The sequence below is a fragment of the Colletotrichum fructicola genome (assembly GCF_000319635.2).
Source record: "Colletotrichum fructicola Nara gc5 chromosome Unknown KSG_Nara_v1_contig08, whole genome shotgun sequence".
NCBI lineage: Eukaryota > Fungi > Ascomycota > Sordariomycetes > Glomerellales > Glomerellaceae > Colletotrichum > Colletotrichum fructicola.
In genome coordinates this window covers 3,597,549-3,620,198 of record NW_027094058.1, presented here as the reverse complement: position 1 = coordinate 3,620,198, position 22,650 = coordinate 3,597,549, and the positions used below count along the sequence as shown (strand labels likewise).

The 22,650-nt window shown below is 51.9% G+C and overlaps 8 protein-coding genes across 8 annotated transcripts; 5 read left to right on the top strand and 3 right to left on the bottom strand.

Annotated features, from left to right (window-relative positions):
* Nucleotides 1-2,876: 2,876 nt before the first annotated feature.
* lap2 (putative leucine aminopeptidase 2) lies at nucleotides 2,877-4,552 on the bottom strand (the record flags this gene model as incomplete). Its single annotated transcript, XM_032024893.1, has 3 exons — nucleotides 2,877-3,196; nucleotides 3,257-3,648; nucleotides 3,774-4,552. The coding sequence occupies 3 exons, from the start codon at nucleotides 4,550-4,552 to the stop codon at nucleotides 2,877-2,879; spliced, it is 1,491 nt and encodes a 496-aa protein (XP_031878470.1).
* Nucleotides 4,553-5,450: 898 nt separating this feature from the next.
* On the bottom strand, nucleotides 5,451-7,381 carry CGGC5_v014089 (putative secreted lipase; the record flags this gene model as incomplete). Its single annotated transcript, XM_032024892.1, has 4 exons — nucleotides 5,451-5,614; nucleotides 5,684-5,927; nucleotides 5,994-7,165; nucleotides 7,261-7,381. The coding sequence occupies 4 exons, from the start codon at nucleotides 7,379-7,381 to the stop codon at nucleotides 5,451-5,453; spliced, it is 1,701 nt and encodes a 566-aa protein (XP_031878467.1).
* Nucleotides 7,382-9,444: 2,063 nt separating this feature from the next.
* On the bottom strand, nucleotides 9,445-10,483 carry CGGC5_v014088 (uncharacterized protein; the record flags this gene model as incomplete). Its single annotated transcript, XM_032024891.1, has 4 exons — nucleotides 9,445-9,496; nucleotides 9,547-10,039; nucleotides 10,087-10,104; nucleotides 10,186-10,483. The coding sequence occupies 4 exons, from the start codon at nucleotides 10,481-10,483 to the stop codon at nucleotides 9,445-9,447; spliced, it is 861 nt and encodes a 286-aa protein (XP_031878468.1).
* Nucleotides 10,484-10,957: 474 nt separating this feature from the next.
* Nucleotides 10,958-12,145, top strand: CGGC5_v014087 (uncharacterized protein; the record flags this gene model as incomplete). Its single annotated transcript, XM_032024890.2, has 4 exons — nucleotides 10,958-11,073; nucleotides 11,143-11,290; nucleotides 11,349-11,916; nucleotides 11,979-12,145. 4 exons carry the CDS (start codon nucleotides 10,958-10,960, stop codon nucleotides 12,143-12,145), a joined length of 999 nt encoding a protein of 332 aa, XP_031878439.2.
* A 1,363-nt stretch (nucleotides 12,146-13,508) lies between these two features.
* On the top strand, nucleotides 13,509-15,281 carry AKT7 (Cytochrome P450 monooxygenase AKT7; the record flags this gene model as incomplete). Its single annotated transcript, XM_032024889.1, has 4 exons — nucleotides 13,509-13,574; nucleotides 13,635-13,785; nucleotides 13,870-14,551; nucleotides 14,603-15,281. The coding sequence occupies 4 exons, from the start codon at nucleotides 13,509-13,511 to the stop codon at nucleotides 15,279-15,281; spliced, it is 1,578 nt and encodes a 525-aa protein (XP_031878440.1).
* Nucleotides 15,282-16,431: 1,150 nt separating this feature from the next.
* On the top strand, nucleotides 16,432-17,795 carry GH5FP-3 (Glycosyl hydrolase 5 family protein; the record flags this gene model as incomplete). The annotated part of the gene is made up of 3 exons (XM_032024888.1): nucleotides 16,432-16,854; nucleotides 16,907-17,080; nucleotides 17,133-17,795. The coding sequence occupies 3 exons, from the start codon at nucleotides 16,432-16,434 to the stop codon at nucleotides 17,793-17,795; spliced, it is 1,260 nt and encodes a 419-aa protein (XP_031878466.1).
* A 1,415-nt stretch (nucleotides 17,796-19,210) lies between these two features.
* On the top strand, nucleotides 19,211-20,110 carry CGGC5_v014084 (Trichothecene C-15 hydroxylase; the record flags this gene model as incomplete). The annotated part of the gene is made up of 2 exons (XM_066153034.1): nucleotides 19,211-19,247; nucleotides 19,347-20,110. 2 exons carry the CDS (start codon nucleotides 19,211-19,213, stop codon nucleotides 20,108-20,110), a joined length of 801 nt encoding a protein of 266 aa, XP_066007760.1.
* Nucleotides 20,111-20,148: 38 nt separating this feature from the next.
* On the top strand, nucleotides 20,149-20,602 carry CGGC5_v014083 (Trichothecene C-15 hydroxylase; the record flags this gene model as incomplete). The annotated part of the gene is made up of 2 exons (XM_032024886.1): nucleotides 20,149-20,445; nucleotides 20,519-20,602. 2 exons carry the CDS (start codon nucleotides 20,149-20,151, stop codon nucleotides 20,600-20,602), a joined length of 381 nt encoding a protein of 126 aa, XP_031878437.1.
* Nucleotides 20,603-22,650: the final 2,048 nt, after the last annotated feature.

Genomic DNA, 22,650 nt, shown 5'->3' with positions numbered 1-22,650 from the left:
CGGATCGCGGGATCTTCGGGCGGCGGGTGATCCGGTCGCACCGGAACGATTTAGTGGCGTAGGTGCTCAATTTTTATTGCCCGTCGACCAAATCGTCAACTAATTCTATGGCGGTCATCCAAGCAAGCTCCCAGGTGTTAATGACACTGCAGATCTGTAGTTGAAAACCCGATATCCTAATGTAGAGCCCTATGTTCAAAGGCTATTTTACAGCAAGTCATTAGCCGCCGCATTGAAAAAAAAAAAAAAAAAACGGCATGCTCTCACTGGGTCGGAGATGACCAATTCTGACCTTTTTTAAGAAAGGCATGGAACATTGTGGTAACGTTGATAAGGTAGGTAGGGTTTATTTAAGCTTATTCTTGAATTCGTCTCGAACCCTCGGTCACCATGGGTGATGATGAAGCACAGTCTCTTTACGTTGAGCGATACCGACCCACCATGCGAGATCAAGTTGATATGACCTGCGTCTGCTATTTCGCTCTGTACTGCTGAGGCGTTGGTATTAGATGCTATGAGCGCTCGGTGGATAGCATCACACTGCGCCTAGTCCTTCAATGGCCATCTCATCTATTTAGCTTCCTGACTAGTATTTAATATTTATGTGACATATGTCTGTCAAATAATTAGAACGTACCTCTTGATGCGGTCTGCTCAGCATTCCGTGGACATCTGCGCTCTCCTTCTCTTACGATGACGTTCTCCGACGAGCCGGCCCCCCGTCGCCTATTGACCCTTTTTTACGCCACGGACAATGGGGAAAAACAACATGATGCGGAGAGAAAAGCATATTAGCAATGAATTCCAACGGTCCATATCTTTCAAGACTTCCTTGAGATATCATACGAGCTTTGGAATAACCCATCATCGCTCGAGGCAGTACCTTATCTCACGATGATTTCTTCACATTCTTGAACGTCTAGAGTAGTCCTATGATCTACAGCTCCCATTTTTCGCGGTCGATTCGCTTGTTAGCTTGTCCGTTGCTTCGCGAGAACACTTGCGGTTTGGCAGTGTAAACCCAAGAAGACACGCCAAGATGGCGTTCAAAAGCCTATCGGACGTGTCTCGCAGGGACCTTCTGCAGAACAACGGCTTCGTGAATGGCCAATAGGTCTCGGGGATCGATGAGAAGACATTCGATGTTGTCAACCCAGCAATGTTGGAGACTTCAGCAAAACTGCCCGAGATGGAAAACTGCCCGAGATGGACGCCGAAGATACCTAGAATGCTTTCTATGCAGCACACGAATATTTCAGATCTTCCAAACAAACTTTGGCGAGAGAGAGAGCACGGTGGCTGTGACGGTGAAAACTGCTGTGCCTCGACCACATTGATACTTAAGGTAGCCTTTATCTTGACGCTGTAACACGGGAAGAGTCTCGCTAAGGCTAGAGCGGAGACGGCCTACGGAGCCTCATTCCTTGAGTGGTTTGCCGGCGAGGCGGAGCGAACATACGGCCAAGTCGTCCCCGCAGCCAACACCGGACAACGCATCCTGACCATAAAGCAGCCCCTAGGCGTCGCTGCCCTGCTTGCACCGTGGAACTTTCCCATAGCCATGATCGCTCGCAAAGCTGGGACTGCTCTATCTCCCGGGTGTACGACTGTCTGCAACCCTGTAGGCGAGAGGCCGTTGAGCTGTATTGCGCAGGGGGTGTTGGCCCAGGATGCTGGATTTTCTCACGGTTCTATCAAATTCATCTTGAATGCGAACAGGGTTTCTGGGGCTGGGGAGACATTCTGCAACAGCCAAAAAGTCCAAATGATTAGCTTCTCCATGAGCACCCGCGTTGGGAAGCTACTTACCGAACAGTGCGGTCAAACTCTTAAGAAGCTCTCTCTCGAACTTGGAAGCACTAACCCGCTTATCGTAAGCGAAGATGCAGACCTTGATCGCGCGGTAGAGACTCTGATGGTCGCAAAAATTCGCAATTCCGGGCAGACTTGTGTGACGGCCAACCAGGTATTTGTTCAGAAGGGCATCTATGATGAGTTCTCTCTGAAGGTGAGTGAAAGAATGCAACAACTCAAGGTTGGCCTCGGGTTTCAAGCAGGCGTCAACGTTGGGCCATTGACGCATCAGGGCGAGCTTCAGAAGGCCTTGTCGTACATAAAAGGTTTATACCATTTTACTTCTGAACGTATTGTCAAATACCAATCATTCAACAGATGCAAAACGTCGAGAGCGGTAGTCATTTTAGGAGGTTCTTTGCTACCTGAGCTGGGCGGCAATTTCATACAACCTACGTTGATGACCAACATGAAGCAGGAAATGATCACCACCCGTAAGGAAGTGTTCGCTCCCGTCCTAGGACTATATCAGTTCGAGGACGAAAGCGAGGCGATTACACTGGCGAACAGCTCAAATGTCGGCGTCGGAAGCTTCGTTATAACCGAGAGTATCTCTCGTAGTTGGCGTATCGCAGAAGCGCTAGATACGGGCATGGTCAGCATCAACGTTGGTAGTCTGAGTGCCTGCGAAAGTCCCTTTGGAGGTATCAAGGAAAGCGGGTACGGGCGAGAGGGTGGTGGTATATGGCGGTGAAGTCCATTTTAGTCGGTATCTCTTAAGTAGCATGTATTCTCCAAGATCAAGGATGGGAGAGTACAACTTATCATCTCACGCGGGGGGTGGCGGATTTACATGTACTATCAATCTAACGAGGTGTCTTTCGGCCTGAGATCATTGAAAGATCAGAGTAGCCACCAAGAACAAACAATTAGAAATCCTTGGTGCAACTGGTGCACTGGCGAGTCGATGTCACGGAGTGTTGGGATGCAAAGTCTCTCATGAAATCATTATGTATTCTTATTGAATTATGCTGCTCTAGTCATAATACTCAGCTACTCATATTATTCATCATCCCACTTGCTTAGAAGTGTGAGCCACCACCGCAAGGCCCGTCATGAGAGTGGCCGGTCAGCTCCGCAGCACGCTTGAGGTGGCGAGCAACGTCGGCGGCGTATCTGCGCTTCTTTTGGCTGACGGGGGGAATGGTCTCCCAGCTCATCGCGTACTTGGCAACGCTGTGTGCAATGGCCTGAGTGTTGACAAGGTAGGCATCGTTGTCCAGATTCGTGATGTCATCGCCAATCAGGTGGTAGTTGACATCGTAGGCGACACCAACTTCTCCACCGAAGAGCTTAGCCTCCTCCTCAGTCTTGAGCCCCTCAGCGCCAGTAAACAGACCACCTACGGTGCACCATTAGTATGAATTCGCCAACCTCGGATTCTTCATGTGGGCAAACTCACCACTGGGGATACCATTCTCGATGAACGCGGCATAATCAGAGCGACCGTTGAACTCAGTGGGGACGTGTCCCAGGCCCTTGCTCTCGAAGAACTCCTCGTAGTCCTTCTCAATGACATCAGAACCAGCGGGGCCGGAGAAGTTGAAGGCGCTTCCATCTCCGTCGTAGATGGCGAGCTTGGGGTTCGGGGAGGCAATCATGTCGAAGTTGAGGTAGGCGCGGATCTTGGAAACCTCCTCCTCAGAGCCGTTGAGCTGCTTGACATAGAAGTAGGAACCGAGCTTGCCGTACTCCTCGGCGCCCCAGAAGCCGAGACGGACAGCGTTCTTGACTTCGAAGTTGATCAGGGCCTTGGCAACGGTGAGGACACCAACGGTACCGGAGCCATCGTCACTGGAGAAAGAAGGGTTAGCATTTGCTGACAATGTTGGTGGCTGATAAAAGGTACGACCGCGAACGACGAGGATGAACACGAACAATCAAGGGTAATGAAGACAATACAGGTGGCAGTAACTTACTTGATACCAGGTCCAGCGAAAACAGAGTCGGAGTGGCCGCCGATCATGAGGACGTTGTCGTGATCTCCGCCACGCGTCTCAGCAATGACGTTGTAGTTGACACGGTCCTCAATAATGGAAATGACATTGAGGTCAAGAGTGATCGCTTCGCCAGCCGCGAGCTTCTCAACGAAAGCGAGGCCCTCGGCCTGGGTGATGCCGACAGCCGGGGCGTAAGCATCCGACTGCTCGCCCAAAGTTCCCGACAGAGCACCCTCGGCGTTATTGTAGACGATGGCAGCAACAGCACCAGCGGTTTTGGCCAAAGTGGCCTTGACGGCAAAGTTGCAGGATCCTCTGGAGATGAGCGCGACGGCACCAGAGACCTCGGTGGGGTAGTCGGCCTCCTCGCAGCCAAGGTTCGCAACATTGACCAGATTGGCGCCGGTAACGTCTCCAGCAGGCGTGAAGGTCATAGGTCGCGCATCGACGGCGGCGCCTGCCACGGTCAGAGTTGCCTTGGAGCCTGCGAAAGCCTCAGTGAAGGGCTGCTTGTAAACGTCGAAGTAGTCGAGCTTCTCGAGCTCCTCGACGAGCCAGTCGACGGTGGCATTGTGGCCACCACCACCAAAGGCGCGGTTGCCCTCGTGGGCATCGGCGATGTCCTGGAGCTTCTGGGAGCCGGCAAGTAGATCCTCGATGGTGATCAGCTCCTGGAGGGACTCGGAGTCGACGTAGGGCTTGCACTTGGCGGCGCTGGCCAGGGCCGGCAGTGCGAGAGTGAGGGCGGCCGTTCTCATGTTGGGCGGTTGGTGAATGGTCGGTGAGGAAAACCTGGCGGAGGGCAAGAGGAGCGGGATGGCTCTGGTTTTGTATTTTTCGTCGACTTGCCTTCTACCAGGGTAGTTTAGGCACGCACCTCACCTTTGCGGTTGACAGAGAATTCTGGCCAATCCGACATCTTCAATGACGGCACAGGGAAACGAAGAAGCGCCCATTTTCGAATTGCGCAAAGCATGTGGTGCGAGGAGCGTTGCCCCTCAACTGGGTCGCACATGCATGCAGCACCATCTCGCGTGATCGCGCCAAGGCAATAGATAAGGAAGCTGATGATGCTGGCACTTTTGCGGTGGTGCGGCTTTCAACGGTAAACTGGATCCACGAACCAATGACGCGGGAAGTCAAAATTAAACCCGGCGGGAGTCTGGAGTCCCAGGTTCAAGGTTGACAGGATCGATTGACTCAATTCATTGCCACGAGCCTCTGGGCAGCGCCGCTATCCCGGGACGAGAGGCTCAATAAGGAAGCTTAGAAAGATCAGAGAGGCTGGCTTCATCAGCGTCGTATCGCGACCTGCCTGATCCAGGAACGTTCTCATGTGCCAAGACTTGGCGATCTTGGCAATACGACTCAACAGTGGGCACGTCTATGATAGGCCAATCGCTTTCTTTTTGTGATTCGATTTAAGTCATGAAATGTCGCCACAATACTCGTGGCATTTCGAGATCGTTGCCAATTGATGATAATGTCTGTTTTTCAATTTCAAGTTGTACAGATGTGAATCACAGGAGGTCAATAGAAAGACACTAAGGTGACTAGGACCAGGATCTGGACCTCCACAACAGCTGCATCCTGGGGTTGAAGAGACGATGAAGTTTTGTGTTCTCATACACATGAGATGGTGAGCTGGTAAACTATTTACTTCGGATATTCGTTCGTGCTGAATAGATCAATCCAATATGACATGGCTTCACTGCGGAAATCATCCGTCTCAGAACGACTCAACTCGGTAGCGTTGACGTCGAAGACAAAGTTTTCGGGGCTGCTGGCATTATACTTGGGCCAAACATTGGTGCCGTTCACTGGAAGAAGAATAAGTCAGTATGCGAACTTTGAACCCTTCCTGGCTTGTCGGAAGAGATTTCACTCACCCGGATGGTTATTCGGGTCCAAAGTGTGGAAAAAGCTTATCCACATGCTGCACATCAGGTAACTCAACGGCTCAAAAGTGTCCTTCTGATCGGCTTGGTCGCTGGGGCTGAGAGCTTCGGATAGCGTCACGTTGTGGAAAAGGAAGGCGATGTCGTCTTGTTCCTGAGAACCGGTCTGCCACCAGTGTGCATGGAACAAGACGTCGTAGACGTATGAGTAGACGGCGACATCATTCCCAGCCCACTACAAGTGACATCGTCAGTAACAAGAAACCCTTGTGTTCAGGACACAGGAATGTTCAGCACATACCACTTGACTTGCCAGCCGTCGTCCAGCCTGCATAATCATATCTCCAGTATAAGCACTCGTACGCTTCCACTGGTACCCAAGCCCAGTCTCGTTCCCCGGCCTTCCTTCCAGCGTAGCCGGGATACCTTGATCCGGTTCATCAGGATACAGCCGGGCAATCTCGTTGGCAGCGTCCTCATTCAATCCGTCATCCCGGACCATGTTCAGAAACTCATCCGTCGTGTTGATGTTCTTAACAACGTATTGCTGCCAAGTGCCTTCATCGCGAGTCGTTCCGAGTATCAACGGCACTCGCACAAAGTGTCCAGCCTGCATCTCCTTGGACCCGACGTCTTGACTGAAGTCGCCATCGACAACGGGGTTCGGGTGGTCATCCGTAGTTATGTCACTGTCGAAGACGCTCGAGAGAATGTCGGCATCAACACTGCGCAGGCAGTCGAGGGTATTCGTCGAGGTGGAGCAATTAGTCGCGTTGACGAATTGGTCATACAGAGGCTGCCACTCGTCGGCGGTAACGGACGGCCACATCAGAGTCGGACTGCCGCTCTGCAGGATGGCGCCCTGGAAGAGGCCGTCATCCCGGCCACCGTACGCGAGGAGCTGGAGCCCAGCGCTGAAAGCACCTGCTTCCTGACCCCAGATGGTGATCCTTTCAGGGTCACCGCCGAAGGCTTCAATATTCTCCTTCAAGAACTGGAGAGCGAGGCGCTGGTCTTTCAAGCCAAGGTTCGCGACCCCCTCATTGGCGACTTCGTTTCCGTACAGGAAGCCCCAGTAGCTAAGACGGTAGTTGAGGGTAACGCCGATGAACTCCTGCCCGTTCTGCACACCGACCTGGAGGAGAGAGGTCATGTTGTACCGTGGATCTCTCCCGGTTCCATGCTCGAAGAGACCACCGTGGATATAGACTGCGACCGGCAGCAAGCCCTTGGATGAGGAGACGTTGGAGGGGCGATAGACGTTGAGAGTCAGGCAGTTTTCGGAGATGAACTGGCCCAGGACCATCTGTGTGGCGCCGTAGCCGTAGCACATGAATCCGAGAACGGCCGCATTTCTCTGTCCAGTCCAAGACGTGTTCAGTGATTGAGGGTCGCGGAAACGCAGGCTTTCGGTCGGTGGCTGGGCGTAGGGGATACCCTCGAAGAAGTCCTGATGCCAGTTCGAATGGTGAACTATTCGCGTCTATCAGTTGCGTCTCATCACGACCAAGCCTAATCTAGAGTGTAATAAATTTTGAGTGAGGTTTTTAAGAGAGACAATTACTTACCTCCGTAGTATGTCCCGTTCAACGTCGTAGCCGTAGGCACGGTGGTGTTGGTGCTGTTCTGGAACTGAGCAGAGACCGTGATGGCGAAAACGCCTATACCAAAAGTGAGGAAAGAGCGCATAATGGAGGTTTCACTTGAGTCGGTCAGCGGTCCCTATGCGCAAAGTAATCTAGAAGCCAGTTCAAAGAAATCATGAGCACGCCGACCACGTATACATGTAGGTTACCGGAGTTGATCCCCTGCCCGCTTGATCATCACTCCAGGCAAGGTTATCTAAAAGATATTGATAGATTACGACGCCACTGACTAGCTGCAGGCGCTCCGGACTATGTTGCCTCTCTGGCCATGGCCCATGAACAATCATTAGCACCTAGACAGGGGCTCTTCTGGTGGTTCTGCCTCGGTTGCACTGGACCATTTGAGGCTTGGCCGTCTACCCACGCAAAGTGAACGCGCGGTTGGAGATGTGAGCCACGGGAGCAGAACGACATGCATTCAATGAGGGAAACGATGAGGCGAAGACGCCGACTTGTTCCCCTGACATGAACGCAAACAACCCACTCATCTTATTTAAAGCCTTGTTGAAAGGAGATCAAAATGCCCTGATCTGCGGAGGCTTAGTGGCTGCGACTGGACTGCATGCGTTGTCATATTCATCAAAACGCGTACTCAACTAATTATCGTCGAAGACGTTGTCCCGGGGAGTTAGGAACACCGGAGGCAAGTTGCTAACAGCGGCTGAGTCCTTTGGAGCTGTCTTTTTGAGAAAGTGGAGATGCCTTCGGGAGATCTGCACTGCCCAAGCATACTCACACAAGATGGCAATTTTTCCGAGGCACTGCATCGATACGTTATGGAGTTGCGGGAAACCTTTTTTTTTCCACTGATAGAGCCGACTGCTGTTCCCAACCGGGACAAAATTCCAAGGAGAACAATTTAGGAAATGTAGCCGCTGAGACAAGGTAAATCTATGCGGTCTTATTTGTAGCTAGTATGGGTCTGCTATTCGCTAGATTCACCGCGGTACCTTTTACCTGTTGATGTTGTGATAGGGTGTTTGGCTTTCATCCCTAAATCCAATAATTTGCCAAAAGGTATGATAGTCAACATGCTTCTACGTTCCTGATGACACTTCATATTCGAGAAATCGAAATTGACAACCCTCCAAGCTACAGTAGGTGTGATCCTGGAGCATCTGCAACCCCATGTCGTAGTCTGGGAATCCGATGTTAGTACAGAAAATGACAGTGAGAAAACCACAAGGGCAAGCTTCTTACTCAATAGCTGGCCGTTCTGCCACACCTGATGGACCTGATGTCTCGGCGTATACTCTTTCCAATCCCTCTCGGTGGTGAGCACCGGCCCAACACCAAAACGCTAGGTATATGCAAAGCATAAATACAAGGAAGAAGCCGTAGAAATATACAATGGACGCCTTCTGCGAAGGCTTCGCCGAGAGGTACTCTGCAATGGCACCACCTATCGTAATCAGGAAAACAAAGACCGTGCCGAGGGCGAAAAGAATCGTGATCTGTTAGTAATTATCCGTCATGCCTTCCGGGCAGTTGGCGATGACGCGCATATGATCAGGCATGGAGAGTTTGGTCTCAAAGCGTCGCAGGTATTCTATGACGGACGGCTTGTGTCGGAAGGCGATGCGTGAAAGAATGACCAATGGATTAATAGTGTCTGGGGCCGTGAGATGTCGGAAGAAGGTGCGATGTAATATCCATAATACTGAAGCTCCGACAGCGATGAAGAAGATCAATTCGATGACCATGTTGTCAATTTCCGTTGTTTGTCGGAGGCTGCTTTGATTTAAATTATCAAGAATTGGGTTGCGGGATGGATAATAACTAAATGGCTGGTTTCCGTAGCTGGCAAAATTTGAAAACGGGATTAAATGAGAGATCAGGAGAATATCTCTACGATTCCAGAGACGAGTGGATTTGGAAAGCGCAGCGTTTCACTTCCATGGAAGGAAAACTCGAGTTACCGTGATGGGCGGAAATGCCCCACATATTTTATTCTAAAAGGGGATGGTTGAAGCTGTTGTCATGGTGGTCGCAGGCTAAGGACACAAAGGTATAGGATACAAATTACTTCTGAACACAAGTGACGACTAAGAAGACGACGACGATGACATAAAGTAAAGCCACAGTAAACGTGTTCGCTCCAGCGCCCTACTTGCTGCCAATAGCACTCCCAATGAAGACTACTTCAACCGTAGCAAATCTGTCATTGTCAGTTTTGACCTAAAAGTAGCTGTCAAAACATGAACGTACGTGGCGGTTGCAGCAAATATCTCAACCTTCTTAGCATTGCTGAAAGTGGCTATCAAGAGCGCGAAGACAGTCGTAAAGATCGATGTGACGAGAATCCGAAGGTTGGTAGAGGGTACGATGTTGAGGACGAAGATCGTCAAAACCGGCATGACGCACGCTACAAGCGTGGTGCCAAGATTGCTTATTCTTCGTATCAAGTGGTTGTCGTACGAGATGTGACCTGAAGTCTCGTCCACAGTTTCCCCGTATCTGGTTTGACGCGGTCGCAGGTAGTTGTAGGATCGCAATAGGAAATTGGAAACGAATCGGGTGAAGTAGTCATCTTCTGGCATTTTCGGTTTCAGACACATGTAAAGCCGCGCCTCATCACTAGCCCAGGTCTGCGCTTCATGACCCTGGAGAAACGGATGATCCAGCTTCTGGTCTCTGAGCCAGTCCTTGAGCATCTCGAGTTGGAAGCCTGCAGGAGGTCCGATTTGATTCACTTGCGAGACTGCATTTTATCAGACTACTCCCGCCTTCGGCATATGAAGAACTTACGCTGAATGGCCAAATCGTCTTTGGGGGATTTGTTAGGTCCTGTTTGGTTGATGCTAACTTCTTTGATATCTGCTAAGTGATGCTAGCAGCTGGACTCACTATACTCTCGTAACCTTCCTCTGAGCTTTTCTAGTAGTGTGTATTGAGAAGAGCCACTTTCTCGTAAAATCTTGAAGTTCTTAGCGTATTGCGAGGTATCTATCGATAGGCCACGCTGTGCCTCATCGTCATCCACTCTCGACACAATTCGTAGTTCCACTTCGAGCTGAATGATCTCCGACTGCAGTGAGAGAAGGCTCAGGAAGTTCAGGTGATCGAATCGACGAAAAATGGCAACCTCATTCTCCTTTGCCATCAAATTGGCGAGTCGGGGATAGCCTTTTAGCTGATATACCATCTTCAATTTCTGTGAATGAGACGTATACGATTGAAATTGGATCGAGCACAATAATATGAGGCTTTGTGTTTGAAGTGTGTGTTTGCATAGGGTAGCATGACCATCGGTCAGTTGGGCATCATTCCCTTATCGAACACAAAATCAGGCTGCAGTGCGTTTCGAGTGGTGCAGTGGCTGAGACAGGGAATTCCGTAAGTATAGTTGCCGTCCCTCAGAAGTATAGTTGATTGGCCATTTGTTCCGAGATAGCAAATCAAGTAATGGTCTCAGCTTAAATTGTAACAATAATGATTCCTCAGCTGTCTTCGTGATAGGCTAGCTTGTACACAAGTGAGGCAGTGTTAAGCGAAGAAGGTGGGTTACACGAAGATGTTGATAAAAGACGCATCCCGACCAGACCACAGATAATGGAAACTTGAACGTAGCCCTTTCTTGCGAGCCCAGGTCAAACCCCATCGCGCAACGCACGTGATCATGGAGTTGACCAAGTTGACCCAGTATTCCGAGGTGTCCGAGTTGTCCTCGCCGATGATTGGAGCTGGCATTTCTGGGTTTATTCTAGCATATATTGCAAGTGGTCTTTTCCAAAGGTAAGAAAGACTCGGCAAAGTGCTAATAAGATGTCTTGCATGTTATGCTACTGAATGGAAACCCTTTAGTTTTATCTACGTAAGTATCAGAGCATGCGCCAAGTACGAAACCTATACAAATTGGCTGCCGACGCATTCGCCTTTCAACATGGCTGGTCTATTGCAGACTCTTTCAATGCCAAAGCTCTCCTTAACAACTGAGTTCACAAACGAGAAGGTCAGTCAGTCTTACTAAAGCCCCCAATGGAAATCGTCCTCATTTGAGACCATACAAGCCAATCTCCGGAGGATCCTACCAGAGGTTTACAATTGTCATTGAGAGGAAGGACTACCCCCACAGATCAAATAGCTCCGGGGTTTCGTCGAATATGATACAAGAAACGGGGATGGTCATTCAGAGAGAAGAACGATCAGATCTCAAGCACCAGATCATATCTTTGGCCAATTCAAACTACGCAATAGACGCTATGGTGATAGCAGAGGACAGTCAACAGCAAGGAAACAAGCGACTGGTGTATAAGCCGGCGAAAATCAAGTTCGACACAGGCTCCGATGTCGATTTAGTGTCACGAAGATACCTACCTTGTGCCGGGCTCCCAATGCACGAGCTGATACCGATCCCTGTCGACCATCAGGCTGTAGTTCATGGAGTTAACAACGCGAAATTCACATCAGAGTTCGAAATTATGCTGGCTTGGTCTCGTCTAGGAGACGCGCGAACTAATAACGGACGTTTTCTGGTCGTGGACGAAGCACCTTTTGACCTACTCCTGAGCCCGCGATGGCTGCTCGACGAACTACGACTGTCTTCTCTGCCTCTTTTCCGGCCCAGAAAGGACACAAGTGAGTTATTGTTTCATATCTGCTGATTTCTGACTGACAGCTGATATTCCTTGTCGGTGCAGGTGTAGTGGAGCAAGAGCGCAACGAAGAACGGAAGCACATCGAAGCTGCGAAGACCCTCGAGGAGGAAGAATATCAACGGGAAATGGCAAAGAGAGATTCAGCACAAAAGCGGCTTGACACCACCAATTCCCTGAAGAATGACCCTCGGCACGACGAGATTGAATAGAAGTATGTTGCATTAACGAGGTTGCGAGCGTGGGAGTTGGCGAAGGTGGTTGGCGGTCTCGCTTCTATCGTCGCGTCGGAAATGTGGAAACCGAAAGCCGGTGATAGAAAGCCGATGGCAATGGAGACAACCATTGGAACGCGGAACTTCAAAGCCAGATAGCCGGTGGAAGTCTGATCTGGGCTCCATCACACCAAAGGATCCATCTTCATAGGCCGTAAGCCGCTGAGTCGTATTCTCCGCTAGTTCAGTCGACACGGTGGGATGCGGCTTCGTGAACACTACGTAAAAAGTAATCAATACTAATAAAAATAGAGGCCACTGGAGACGGCCCATGCGATGCTGGATAACAAAGGCAATGATAACAGCGGCGACGGCGGCGACGGCGACGACGGCGACGACGGCGACGACGATAATGACAGCGTGTACGCAGGAAACGTAGTCATGTTAGCACATGAAAAATTAAAGAGTCTCTTAGGGTTTCTTTGCTAACTTACCACTCCATAGTCAGTTGGCCAATATCAAGAAACTACAGCACCAAAGTTCGTGTAACAATTGACGCATGCCATTTTGCCATTCTGAAGTCGCAAATGTCTCAATTGCGTCATAATCAAGTTGACAGCTCACCATCTCATATTCTATAAGCTTGGGCCGTCGCCAAACGAGCACAAAGCGCGGCCCCATGGCGGAATTCCTGACATCTCTCCGCATTCGAAACCCCATCAAAGCCGAAAGCCGACTCACGGCTTTGAATAATTTCCCCAAATTCCACAGCAAAACTCCCCAACCCCAGACTCCAGGTTGTCCTTACTAAAAAATTCCCCATTTTCAGCAGGGGATGTGTGTAATCAGACCGTCTCTCGTTGGCTCACATGCCCAAGTGCGAAACGAATGCGGGGGCGGGGGAGAGGGAAAGCCACCCAGCCCACCGCATCTTCGATGTGAATCTTGGGGTAAGCCAGGCTATCTGCGGTCCCCCGCGGTTCTTTGACGTCTCTTTCCCCCGTGACTAGCCGCTTACGTGCCCCGACAGTCCCGAAACAGGAAGGTTGGCGGGCGCGCTGTGATAAGACGAAGGATTCAAGGTCAGCTGGCTGGGGACAGACCTTCGGCTTTGAGAACCGCTGAAAGCCGAAGGTAGGGTTCAGATACTTTTTGGCGGCATGGCGTAGGGACGATGTCAGATTGCCGGCACGGACGGGAAAGACGGGATTGGAGTTTTGGTTTTAAGAGCTCGTGGCCCACGGGCGTTGTCTTCGGGTAGCTTTGGATTGGCCCCGTGATCTTTCTTTTCCTTCTACCAGTGTCTGTCGGGAAGTGAGGATTGAGGATTGATCTCGGATATCATCATACACAGGTGACCATGGCGCCAGAGACAAATCATATCTGGCTCTGGCTGGGCGTCGCCGCCGTTGGGGGCGTGCTCTATGTGAGAATCACCGAAAAGAGAGGCTGCATGAAGATGTGACTTCAGCTGACAGAAGGAAAGGTCGCCGGCATCGTCGCCTACCGCATCTTCTTCCACCCCCTGGCAAAATACCCAGGCCCCTTTATCGCAAAGATCACAGATGGCTATCAGCTCTACCACGCATGGAAGGGTGACCGCCATCTCGACTTTCACAAGCTTCACAGCAAATATGGTGCGTGCTTACCCTTTCTCAATGCACCCAGACCTTACCAAGGCCACCGAGGTATCACAGAACGAAGACTGATCGTCGATGTAGGCAAGATCGTGCGCTTCGGACCTAACTCCGTCTCTTTCAACTCCGCGACATCCCTCAAGGAGATCTATGGCTTCCGCTCCAACGTCCGCAAAGCCGAATTCTACAACGCCTTCGTCCACCCGGCCGCGAACACACACAACACGCGCGACAAGGAGGTTCACGCCCGCAAGCGCCGCGTCCTCGCCCACGCCTTCTCAGACAGCGCCATGAAGGAGATGGAGCGCTACATCCTCGGCAACGTGCGCTCCTTCACCACCGAGATCGGCCGCGGAGGCTCTCCCGACGCCAAGGGCTGGTCTTCCACTAAGAACATGGCTGACTGGTGTAACTACCTCGCCATGGATATCCTCGGTGATCTGTCGTTCGGCAAGGCATTCCACATGCTCGAAGCCCCTGATAACAGGTTCGCGTTGGATCTGGTTGCGGCTGCGACCAAGAGGCATCTTATCTGCGGCACGATGCCGATCGTCGATAAGCTCAAGCTCGACAAGTTCCTCTTCCCGACGATTGCGGCCGGTCGCGCGAGGTACATGGCGTACAGCAAGGGACAGCTGACGGAGAGAACGAAGCTGGGCGAGGACACCGATCGTCGAGATTTCTTCTACTACCTGCTCAAGGCGCGCGACCCCGAGACGGGCCAGGGTTTCTCGACTCCCGAGCTTTGGGGAGAGTCAAACCTGCTGTGAGTATTCTTAACAAGTGTTTGAATCAGAGTTCATACTGACGAAAACAGCATCATCGCCGGTTCCGACACCACATCAACCGCCATGGCCGCCACAATCTTTTACCTCGTCCGCAACGCCGACGCCCTCAAGAAGGCCACCGAGGAAGTCCGCAGCAAATTCACCGACGTCGAGGAGATCCGCCAAGGCGCTAATCTCAACTCCTGCACCTACCTCCGCGCCTGCATCGACGAAGCGATGCGTCTGTCCCCCTCCGTCGGCGGCCTTCTTCCCCGCGAGGTTCTCGCCGGCGGCATGACTATCGACGGAGCCCACATCCCCGCCGGCACCGTCGTCGGAACGCCGCATTACACCATCCACCACAACGAAGACTACTACCCCTCGGCCTACTCATACATCCCGGAGCGCTGGATGGTCGGCGCGACGAACCCGGTCAGCGGGCGGCAGACGACGGAAGAGGACGCGGCGAGGGCGCAGAGCGCATTCTGTCCGTTTTCGATCGGCGCGAGAGGGTGTATCGGCAAGGGACTCGCGTACGCTGAGATGTCCACCACGATCGCGCGGACGTTGTTCCTGTACGATATGCGCAAGGCGGTTGGCGTCGTTGACCCGGCTGAGGGACGGGCGGATCTGGAGGAGGGAAGGAGGAGGGTTTCGGAGTTCCAGCTATTCGACACGTTTACGAGTATGAAGGATGGTCCGTTGGTGGAATTCCGGGCGAGGGTTTAGGGAGAGGTGCCAAGCTCATGATGTCTTGGTTGGTTTTCTTGGAAGAGCCTGAATGTTTCCATCATGGCCCCAGGTTGGCAAATATGGCCGGACTTTGTTGTGGGTTTCAATTGAGCATTGGGAGTAGCGTATATGAGTTGCATGAAGCCTTTCGTCATCGAAGGAGTTTACTCTTTCTTGGTTAGCACATGTCAGCGTAACAGAAGATAAAAAATGAATGAACGAAAAAGATTGAACCACAGTCCATAATGAGGGGCAAGTGGGGATGGTCCTCGTGAGCTCTTGTCCGTCCGAACTTGCGCACCATTCAGAAGCTTCTGTCAGCTCTTCTCCAACTGCCATATCCGGCTCTTGATCGGCAAACGGGGAGCTCCCTGTCAGGTACAGCCCCCATTCTCACCCGTCATGCCGTCCGAACCTTGTGTGTGTTTTCTTCAAGCTCAAGCTCTCCTCTCTCTGATTCGTGCGTCACAAACGCGGGGATCACGGAGCCGATGAACTACGGACTACTGCCGCCCAGGTTCCACACCGCTGCAACCTCACCACCACATCTTGTGATCGCGCACCGGAGCCGATTTGGGGAGCTTTGGCCGCTTCTGCGGGGATTCGCTGAAGGTGTGGGGGAATGCTGCTGGGTTCCTTGGTCGGCAGATTCGACAAGCAATGCGGGGGCGGGACGAACGGCGGTCGATCCAAGAGCTGGCACACCCTTGTCGTCCCTGGACTGCCGTCGTCTGATTTCGGGTCGTTATCCGGAGGGAGATTGAGTCTGGGGGTTGCGTGGCCTCGGCTGCCCTCGTGTTCTCGGGCGAAAGCAACCCCCGAGCCCAATCGCCTGAGGGTCGCCCGAGAGATGCCCCGCTGCGGCCATGGTTGAGTGCTAGTCATGAACATTGGCGCGTTCCATTTCAGGGAATAGTCTGGAGGGGGGGAAGTTTTGCCAATGCTCGTGATGTCAGTGTTGATGTCTTGGGTCTTGGGGGAAAATGCAGGTCCCGTTCTCGGTCCGTGAGGGGAAGATGGATGGCTGGTGGTTGCATGCAATGCGAAGTGATATAAGAGCCGGATAGGGTCGCGGAATGATACCATAGCTCCTGTTTGTCGCGACAACCTCCCGGACGCGTCGTTCTTCAGTCCTAGGCTCCTCACAATGAAGTTCTTGAGCACCCTTGTCGGCTTCGCCGGCCTCTGCGCCGCTCTTCCCCACAACACCAGGCAGAGCTGGCCCAATGGCCCTCTTGTGGCTAACGGAGGTGAGGCCGTCGATGCCTCTGGCAACCGCGTCGTCTTCGCCGGTACCAATTGGCCTGGCCACGGCGAGGTCATGGTCCCCGAGGGTCTGCAGTTCCTCTCAGTCGAGGGCGTCGTGTCGAAGATCAAGAGCATTGGCATGAATGCCATTCGCCTGACGTATGCCATTGAGCTTGTCGACCAAATCTACACCAACGATGGCAAGGACATTGACTTGAAGACTGCCTTTGTCAATGGTCTCGGCGAGACGAACGGCACTGCTGTGCTTGCCCAGGTCTTGGCCAACAACCCTTCCTTCACGGAGGCGACCACCCGTCTCGAGGTTAGTGTACCTGAAGATCGTCAGATTCTATCATGCTGACTTGCAAAAAAAGGTCTACGACGCTATCGCTGCCGAATGCGAGAAGCAGCAAGTCTACATCCTCCTCGATAACCACATGTCCAAGGGCAAGTGGTGCTGCTCCGGCGACGACGGAAACACCTGGTGGGGTGACACCGAGTTCAATGCGATGAACTGGGTCCGCGGCCTGACCTACATGGCCAACCACGTGAGTCAACGACCATCTTCCTCGATCCTCACAGACCGCTAACATTTCACAGGGCAAATCCTGGCCCGCCTTCGTCGCCATGTCCCTCCGCAACGAGCTCCGCCAAGCCACCAACAACCCCGACCTCGTCTCCGCCTCCTACCACTGGCAAGACTGGTACAAGTACATCCAGCAGGGCACCAACGCCATCAACGGCGCAAACCCCGACGTGCTCATCTACCTCTCCGGCCTTAACTACGACACCACCGTCGCGCCCGTCTTCGAGGGCACCGCGCTCGAGCCCGGCACAGAGACCTTTAACCTCGCCGACTTTGAGGGCTACGCCAACAAGCTCGTGCTCGAGATCCACAACTACGAGGGCTCCATCGGCAGCTGCGACTCGCTCAAGTACAACCTGTACCACAAGGGCTTCCAGGCGGCGAACGCGAGCGACCCGGAGACGGTCAATGTGTTCCCTGTCGCGCTGACGGAGTTTGGGTTCAACATGAACGACAACACGTACCAGAATGTGTACTCTACCTGTCTGTCGGAGTATCTGCCCGAGTACAAGGCTAGTTGGTTCATTTGGGTGTTAGTTGGAAGCTACTACACCCGCCAGGGCACGCAGAACTTTGATGAGAGCTGGGGATTGTTGAAGGCTGATTGGTCAGACTGGAGGAACCAGGACTATGTTGACCAACAGCTGGCGCCCATGGTCGCTGCCTCTTTGGCATAACCGGATGGTTTTGTACATAGTCCTAAGTATTGATGAAGAAACTCACAAATCTGTTTACACTTTTACTGGCAGGACTCCGGCTGCACTCGAACTATTGTTTATTTCTCTTAGAAGCAACTTGCAACTCGAGAGTGTTCGTAGTAAATGAAGCAGAGTTTTGAACGGCGAGGACCGTGTCTCCGGCAAAAGATACTCAAGTGCGCCCATGTATGATGTACTTTGACGTGTTCATCCACAGCACATTGAGGCGATATGCATTTTCTACGATAGAACTCGTGTTCCATGTCTGCGCTGCGGCTTGCAGGTCTGTGGAGCTTTCCTGGCCAGCCCAAGCTAGCCGGTCGAACTCAGACACGCCAGTCACGGCAGATTTGCGCGCCTTGGATGCTGCGGGTGGACCCTTTCATTGCAATTGAAGCTTCCGACGGAGAACCTTTTTTCTGCTACGAGAGTGCTACCTCGAAGGGCTATGCTGAGTGCACCAATTATAACTTGGGCCCGTCGACCCGGGGTCGGCAATGATCGTCACAGCAGCACGAAGACGCCAGTATTGGGCTGTCAAAATAGCTCTCTGGCTTCAATCTCCCAAAGAACAGGTCTGGCTTATTTGAAAATGGGCTAGGTTGGCACACTGCTGCAACGGAGCAAAAGCAGATGTTGTCGTACGGAGGTCTTTTCTTTTTCCCACGGCCTGGCATGGTTGTAATATGGATGCGCCCGGCAGCAGTAAACGGAAAGCTTACCGTCAAATCGTTAGGAAATGAGATGGTTCCCGTAAATGTATTCAGCAAGAGAGAAACAAAATCTGCTTTGTCCAGAAATTAACCCGGAGAGACCGCGTCTCAGCTATGAGACTTTGCAGGAGCTTGACCCGTCTAAGGGTTGAACGAGGGAGAGAAAGAGAAAACGGATGTGAGTGAAATTCGTGGGGATGTTGTCTTTAACCTGTTGAGCTGCCCTGGACGCCGACCCACTGACACGGCCCGCAAATTGCTACGTGCCCCCCACTCCCGAGCCTCACACACGGTGGGTGAGACAAACATTCAAGCACTGTTACACTCCAAGTCGTCACGATTGGGGGTCTTGCATCCTTGAAAGAGGGGAGGATGAATAATAGATTTCGTCTATTAGCAGTTGGGATCCTGTAGTAATTACATATCACCTCGGGGTTCAAAGTTTTCCGGCTAGATCTTCCTACGTGTAAGTCATTGCAACGGACATTAAATGTCCGAGAGTGTTTATAAAAAGAGCAAACAATGTAGTCCTGTGCCTTTTGGTGTTCCCATGAGCAATGAAACTACAACAAAATCTTCTTATACGCCCTTTTGGACAGAACACAGACTCAGAATTACAGAAACATAACACACAGCGATGTCTTCACCATTAGCCGCCTGTGCCGTCGTTTTCTTGCCGGTATGAACTACGCCCTTCAGAAGACACCATACAGAATTTGTATGATACTTATATCTTTTATGTACCTACAGTGTCTGGCATACGTCTGTGGAAAGGCCCTTTACAATATCTTACTCCACCCTTTGCGCCATTTCCCAGGTCCCAAAGCATGGACTGCAAGCCGAGTACGCTACGCAATATCGCAGATCGACGGCCGACCACACGAGGATCTTCTTCGACTCCATGACAAATACGGCCCGGTTGTGAGGATCGCCGACAATGAACTCTCCTTCATACACCCCGACGCGTGGAAGGACAGCAACGGCCACCGCAAAGGATCGAAGCCCGAAAACGTGAAGGAACCACTTGCGACTGTGGGTAATGAGCATAATCTATTCGGCGCCAGCCTCGAGGACCACAGCAGAATGCGCCGTGTCCTATCCCATGGGTTCTCGATGCAGGCTATCTTGGACCAGCAGCCACTCATATCCGTTTATGTCGACCTGTTCATCCGACGGCTTCATGAGCACTGCAAAAATGGTACGTCTCCCGTCGATATGGTGACGTGGTATAATCGTGTCACGTTCGACATCATTAGCGATCTGTCCTGGGGCGAGCCTCTCGGGTGCCTTGCGAAGCAGCAAGACCACCCTTGGATCGCTGCTTTGAGTCGCACCGTCAAGCATCAGATGTTCCGCGGCCTCGCTATGCGCTTTCCCCCCTTCTCCCCTTTATTGAAGGCACTTATCCCGGAGGAGCTCTCTCGCGGGGAGGAAGAGAACTTTGCCCTGGCTGCAGCCAATGTAGAGAAGCGGATCGCTGAAGGGGGTTCCCGCCCGGACTTTTTGGAGTCTATGCTCCGACAGAAGGGTGAAAAGGCAAGTCTCTTTGTGGCGAAGCCGACGCCGGATAAGATATGCTGATAAGAATATCCTCCCAAAAGACGATTGAGAAGCGCGAGATGGTCAGCAACAGCTTCCTTCTCATGCTGGGCGGGTCCGAGACATCGGCGACGGCGCTGTCTGCTGTCACATTCTTCGTCACGTCTCATACGAAAGTAATGGAACGCCTTACCAACGAGATCCTTTCAGCTTTCTCCAGAGAGGAAGACATCGACGTTCACTCCGTTCAGAAGCTGCCCTACCTTCTCGCCGTCCTGGACGAGACTCTTCGGTTAAACCCGCCGCTTCCCCACTCGTCACCACGAGTAGTGCGTAAAGGCGGCGACGAGTTTTGTGGTTATTATGTGCCCGAGGGTGTAAGTTTTCATCCTTGCTTAAATCTGTGCCGGCAGATAGAAGCTTCTACTGTGTAGTTACTAACCTCCTTAGACCGTTATCAGCATTCCCCATTGGGCAATGTACCACAGCTCGAGCAACTTTACCGAGCCCGAATCGTTCATTCCGGAACGCTGACTTGGTGATCCTCGGTTCGAAACCGACCAGAGAGAGGGCCGTAAGCCCTTTTCCTTTGGGCCTTGAAACTGCATCGGAATGAAGTACGTTGAAACCCTCTAGTTGCCTGTCTCAATGCTTGCGACATTCTGCTGACAACTTCCAAACACAGTCTTGCGTATATTGAGATGAGAACGATTCTAGCCAGGGTCATCTGGAACTTCGAAATGCGGCTGGCTGACGAGAGCAAGAGTTGGACGCAGGGACAGCAGGCCTGGGTTGTCTGGGAGAAGGCCGAGCTAATGATGTACCTGACGCCTCGCGGCCGGTCCGTTTGATGGAAGGATGCTATGAAACCTTAGGTGCGTGTTGCCAAAGGGAGAAGAAGGGAGCAAGATTGGAGTTCTCCGGAACATATCTCTGAGCATGCCATAGGATGTACTTGTGAATGAGTATGGATAACAACTTCATTTCAAGTGCACATGGCGACATACTAAGCTGCGCGGGTTAGAGACAGGCAATAAAATAGATTATACAAATACATCCGGATAGTTGATTGACAGCCCAACCGGTCAAATTGGTCAGATGCTTGCCTCACTATCAGCTGAATTTTGCATGAAAAAACTTATTGCAACTCATCCATATCAATAAATTCACAAAAGGACGCGTGATGTATGGCATTTCAGTCAGTTAAGCTCACATCTCCCACTTGGGGTATTTGCTCGGGTCAGGGATTTGAGGCATTTGCAACTCGACAACCTCCGCCTTCCGGCAACTGCAAGCTAGAGTCGCCCACATCATCCGACCAACAATCCGGCCATTTTTCTCCAACAATGCCATCCCATTGTGATGCGACATGCTGTACTGTAGTCCTGGAATTCTCCACGCTCTAGCCCCGCGAGCTTCATACTTGGGGGCAAATAGACCAACGCGGAAAAGCGCTGTCTTGTGGCAACGCTCGCAGCAAATCGTCGCAAAGTACATGTGAGGGCCACAGTGCATCGGGCCAAACTTTCCACCGACGGAATACATGTGAGTCTGGCCCAGGCCTTCGATAGGCTTAGTCAATGTAAGGGCATCGGCAAACCACCGGATGATGTCGTCGCCACTTAGCCCAAGAGACTTCACCCACCAACCCCTCCATTGCCGGCATCCCTCATGATGTACTAGAAGAGCTTCCTTCATTGGCTCAACGAGATCGTTGTCTTTGAGATGCTTCATGATGGCGTGCTTATCTGCTCCGTAAATCCTTGATCCCAAAGTCTCCACGAAAGGTTCCAGGTCAGGTCCCGTAACGGTGAGGGTCATGTCAATAGACGACTTGAGGTACCACACATCATTACCAAATCCAACAGGCTCTAGTATCATCTGAACAAGACCAATCGCCTCGAGCTTGGCCCAAAGTGTATGTTCCTGTGACCCAAGCGAAGGTCGACCATAAGTAGGTGGGCTGACCTGATCCCCAAAATCCCACGTCCACAGGTCGTTGAAATTATATGCCTCGTTCGGATCCAAGCGCCGATCTTATATGACCAACTTCGGAGTCATAAGCAGAGGGCTGTAGTCGCCGGCCAAAAGGCGCTCCTTAGCTATCCAAAGCAGCTCTTCATAGAAGTCTCTGGTGGAAAGCTCTTGCCGAATTCCCGTGATGCCTCGGAGGGCATGTAAGAAGTCGGTATCCTCGCGATAAAGCCGTTTCGATAACAAGGAGAACGCCATTCCGAAGATGGCGGGCTGGGACGACCGAGTTTCTCTGAGAGGGCCAAGACACCATGGTATCAGGTTTCCAGCGTCCATGTGGACGACATCTTGGACCCTATAAACATTGCCCCCAAAGTGCTCTTGAACTTCTTTGTAGAACTGAGTCTAAAGTGGCTGAAGCAACATAGGATCGCCTGTATCTTTTGTAAGGTGATAGTCCGCAGTCATGATCCTGACGGCTCTGCTGCGTACGAACTCCATGGCCGTCCACATGCGTTTGAACCAGCGAGCCTTGCAAACTCCGGTGATGGCCGACAGACGCTCCATTGAGGTTCTTCCCTTTGTGATCTGGCTGAATAGCCTCGGTA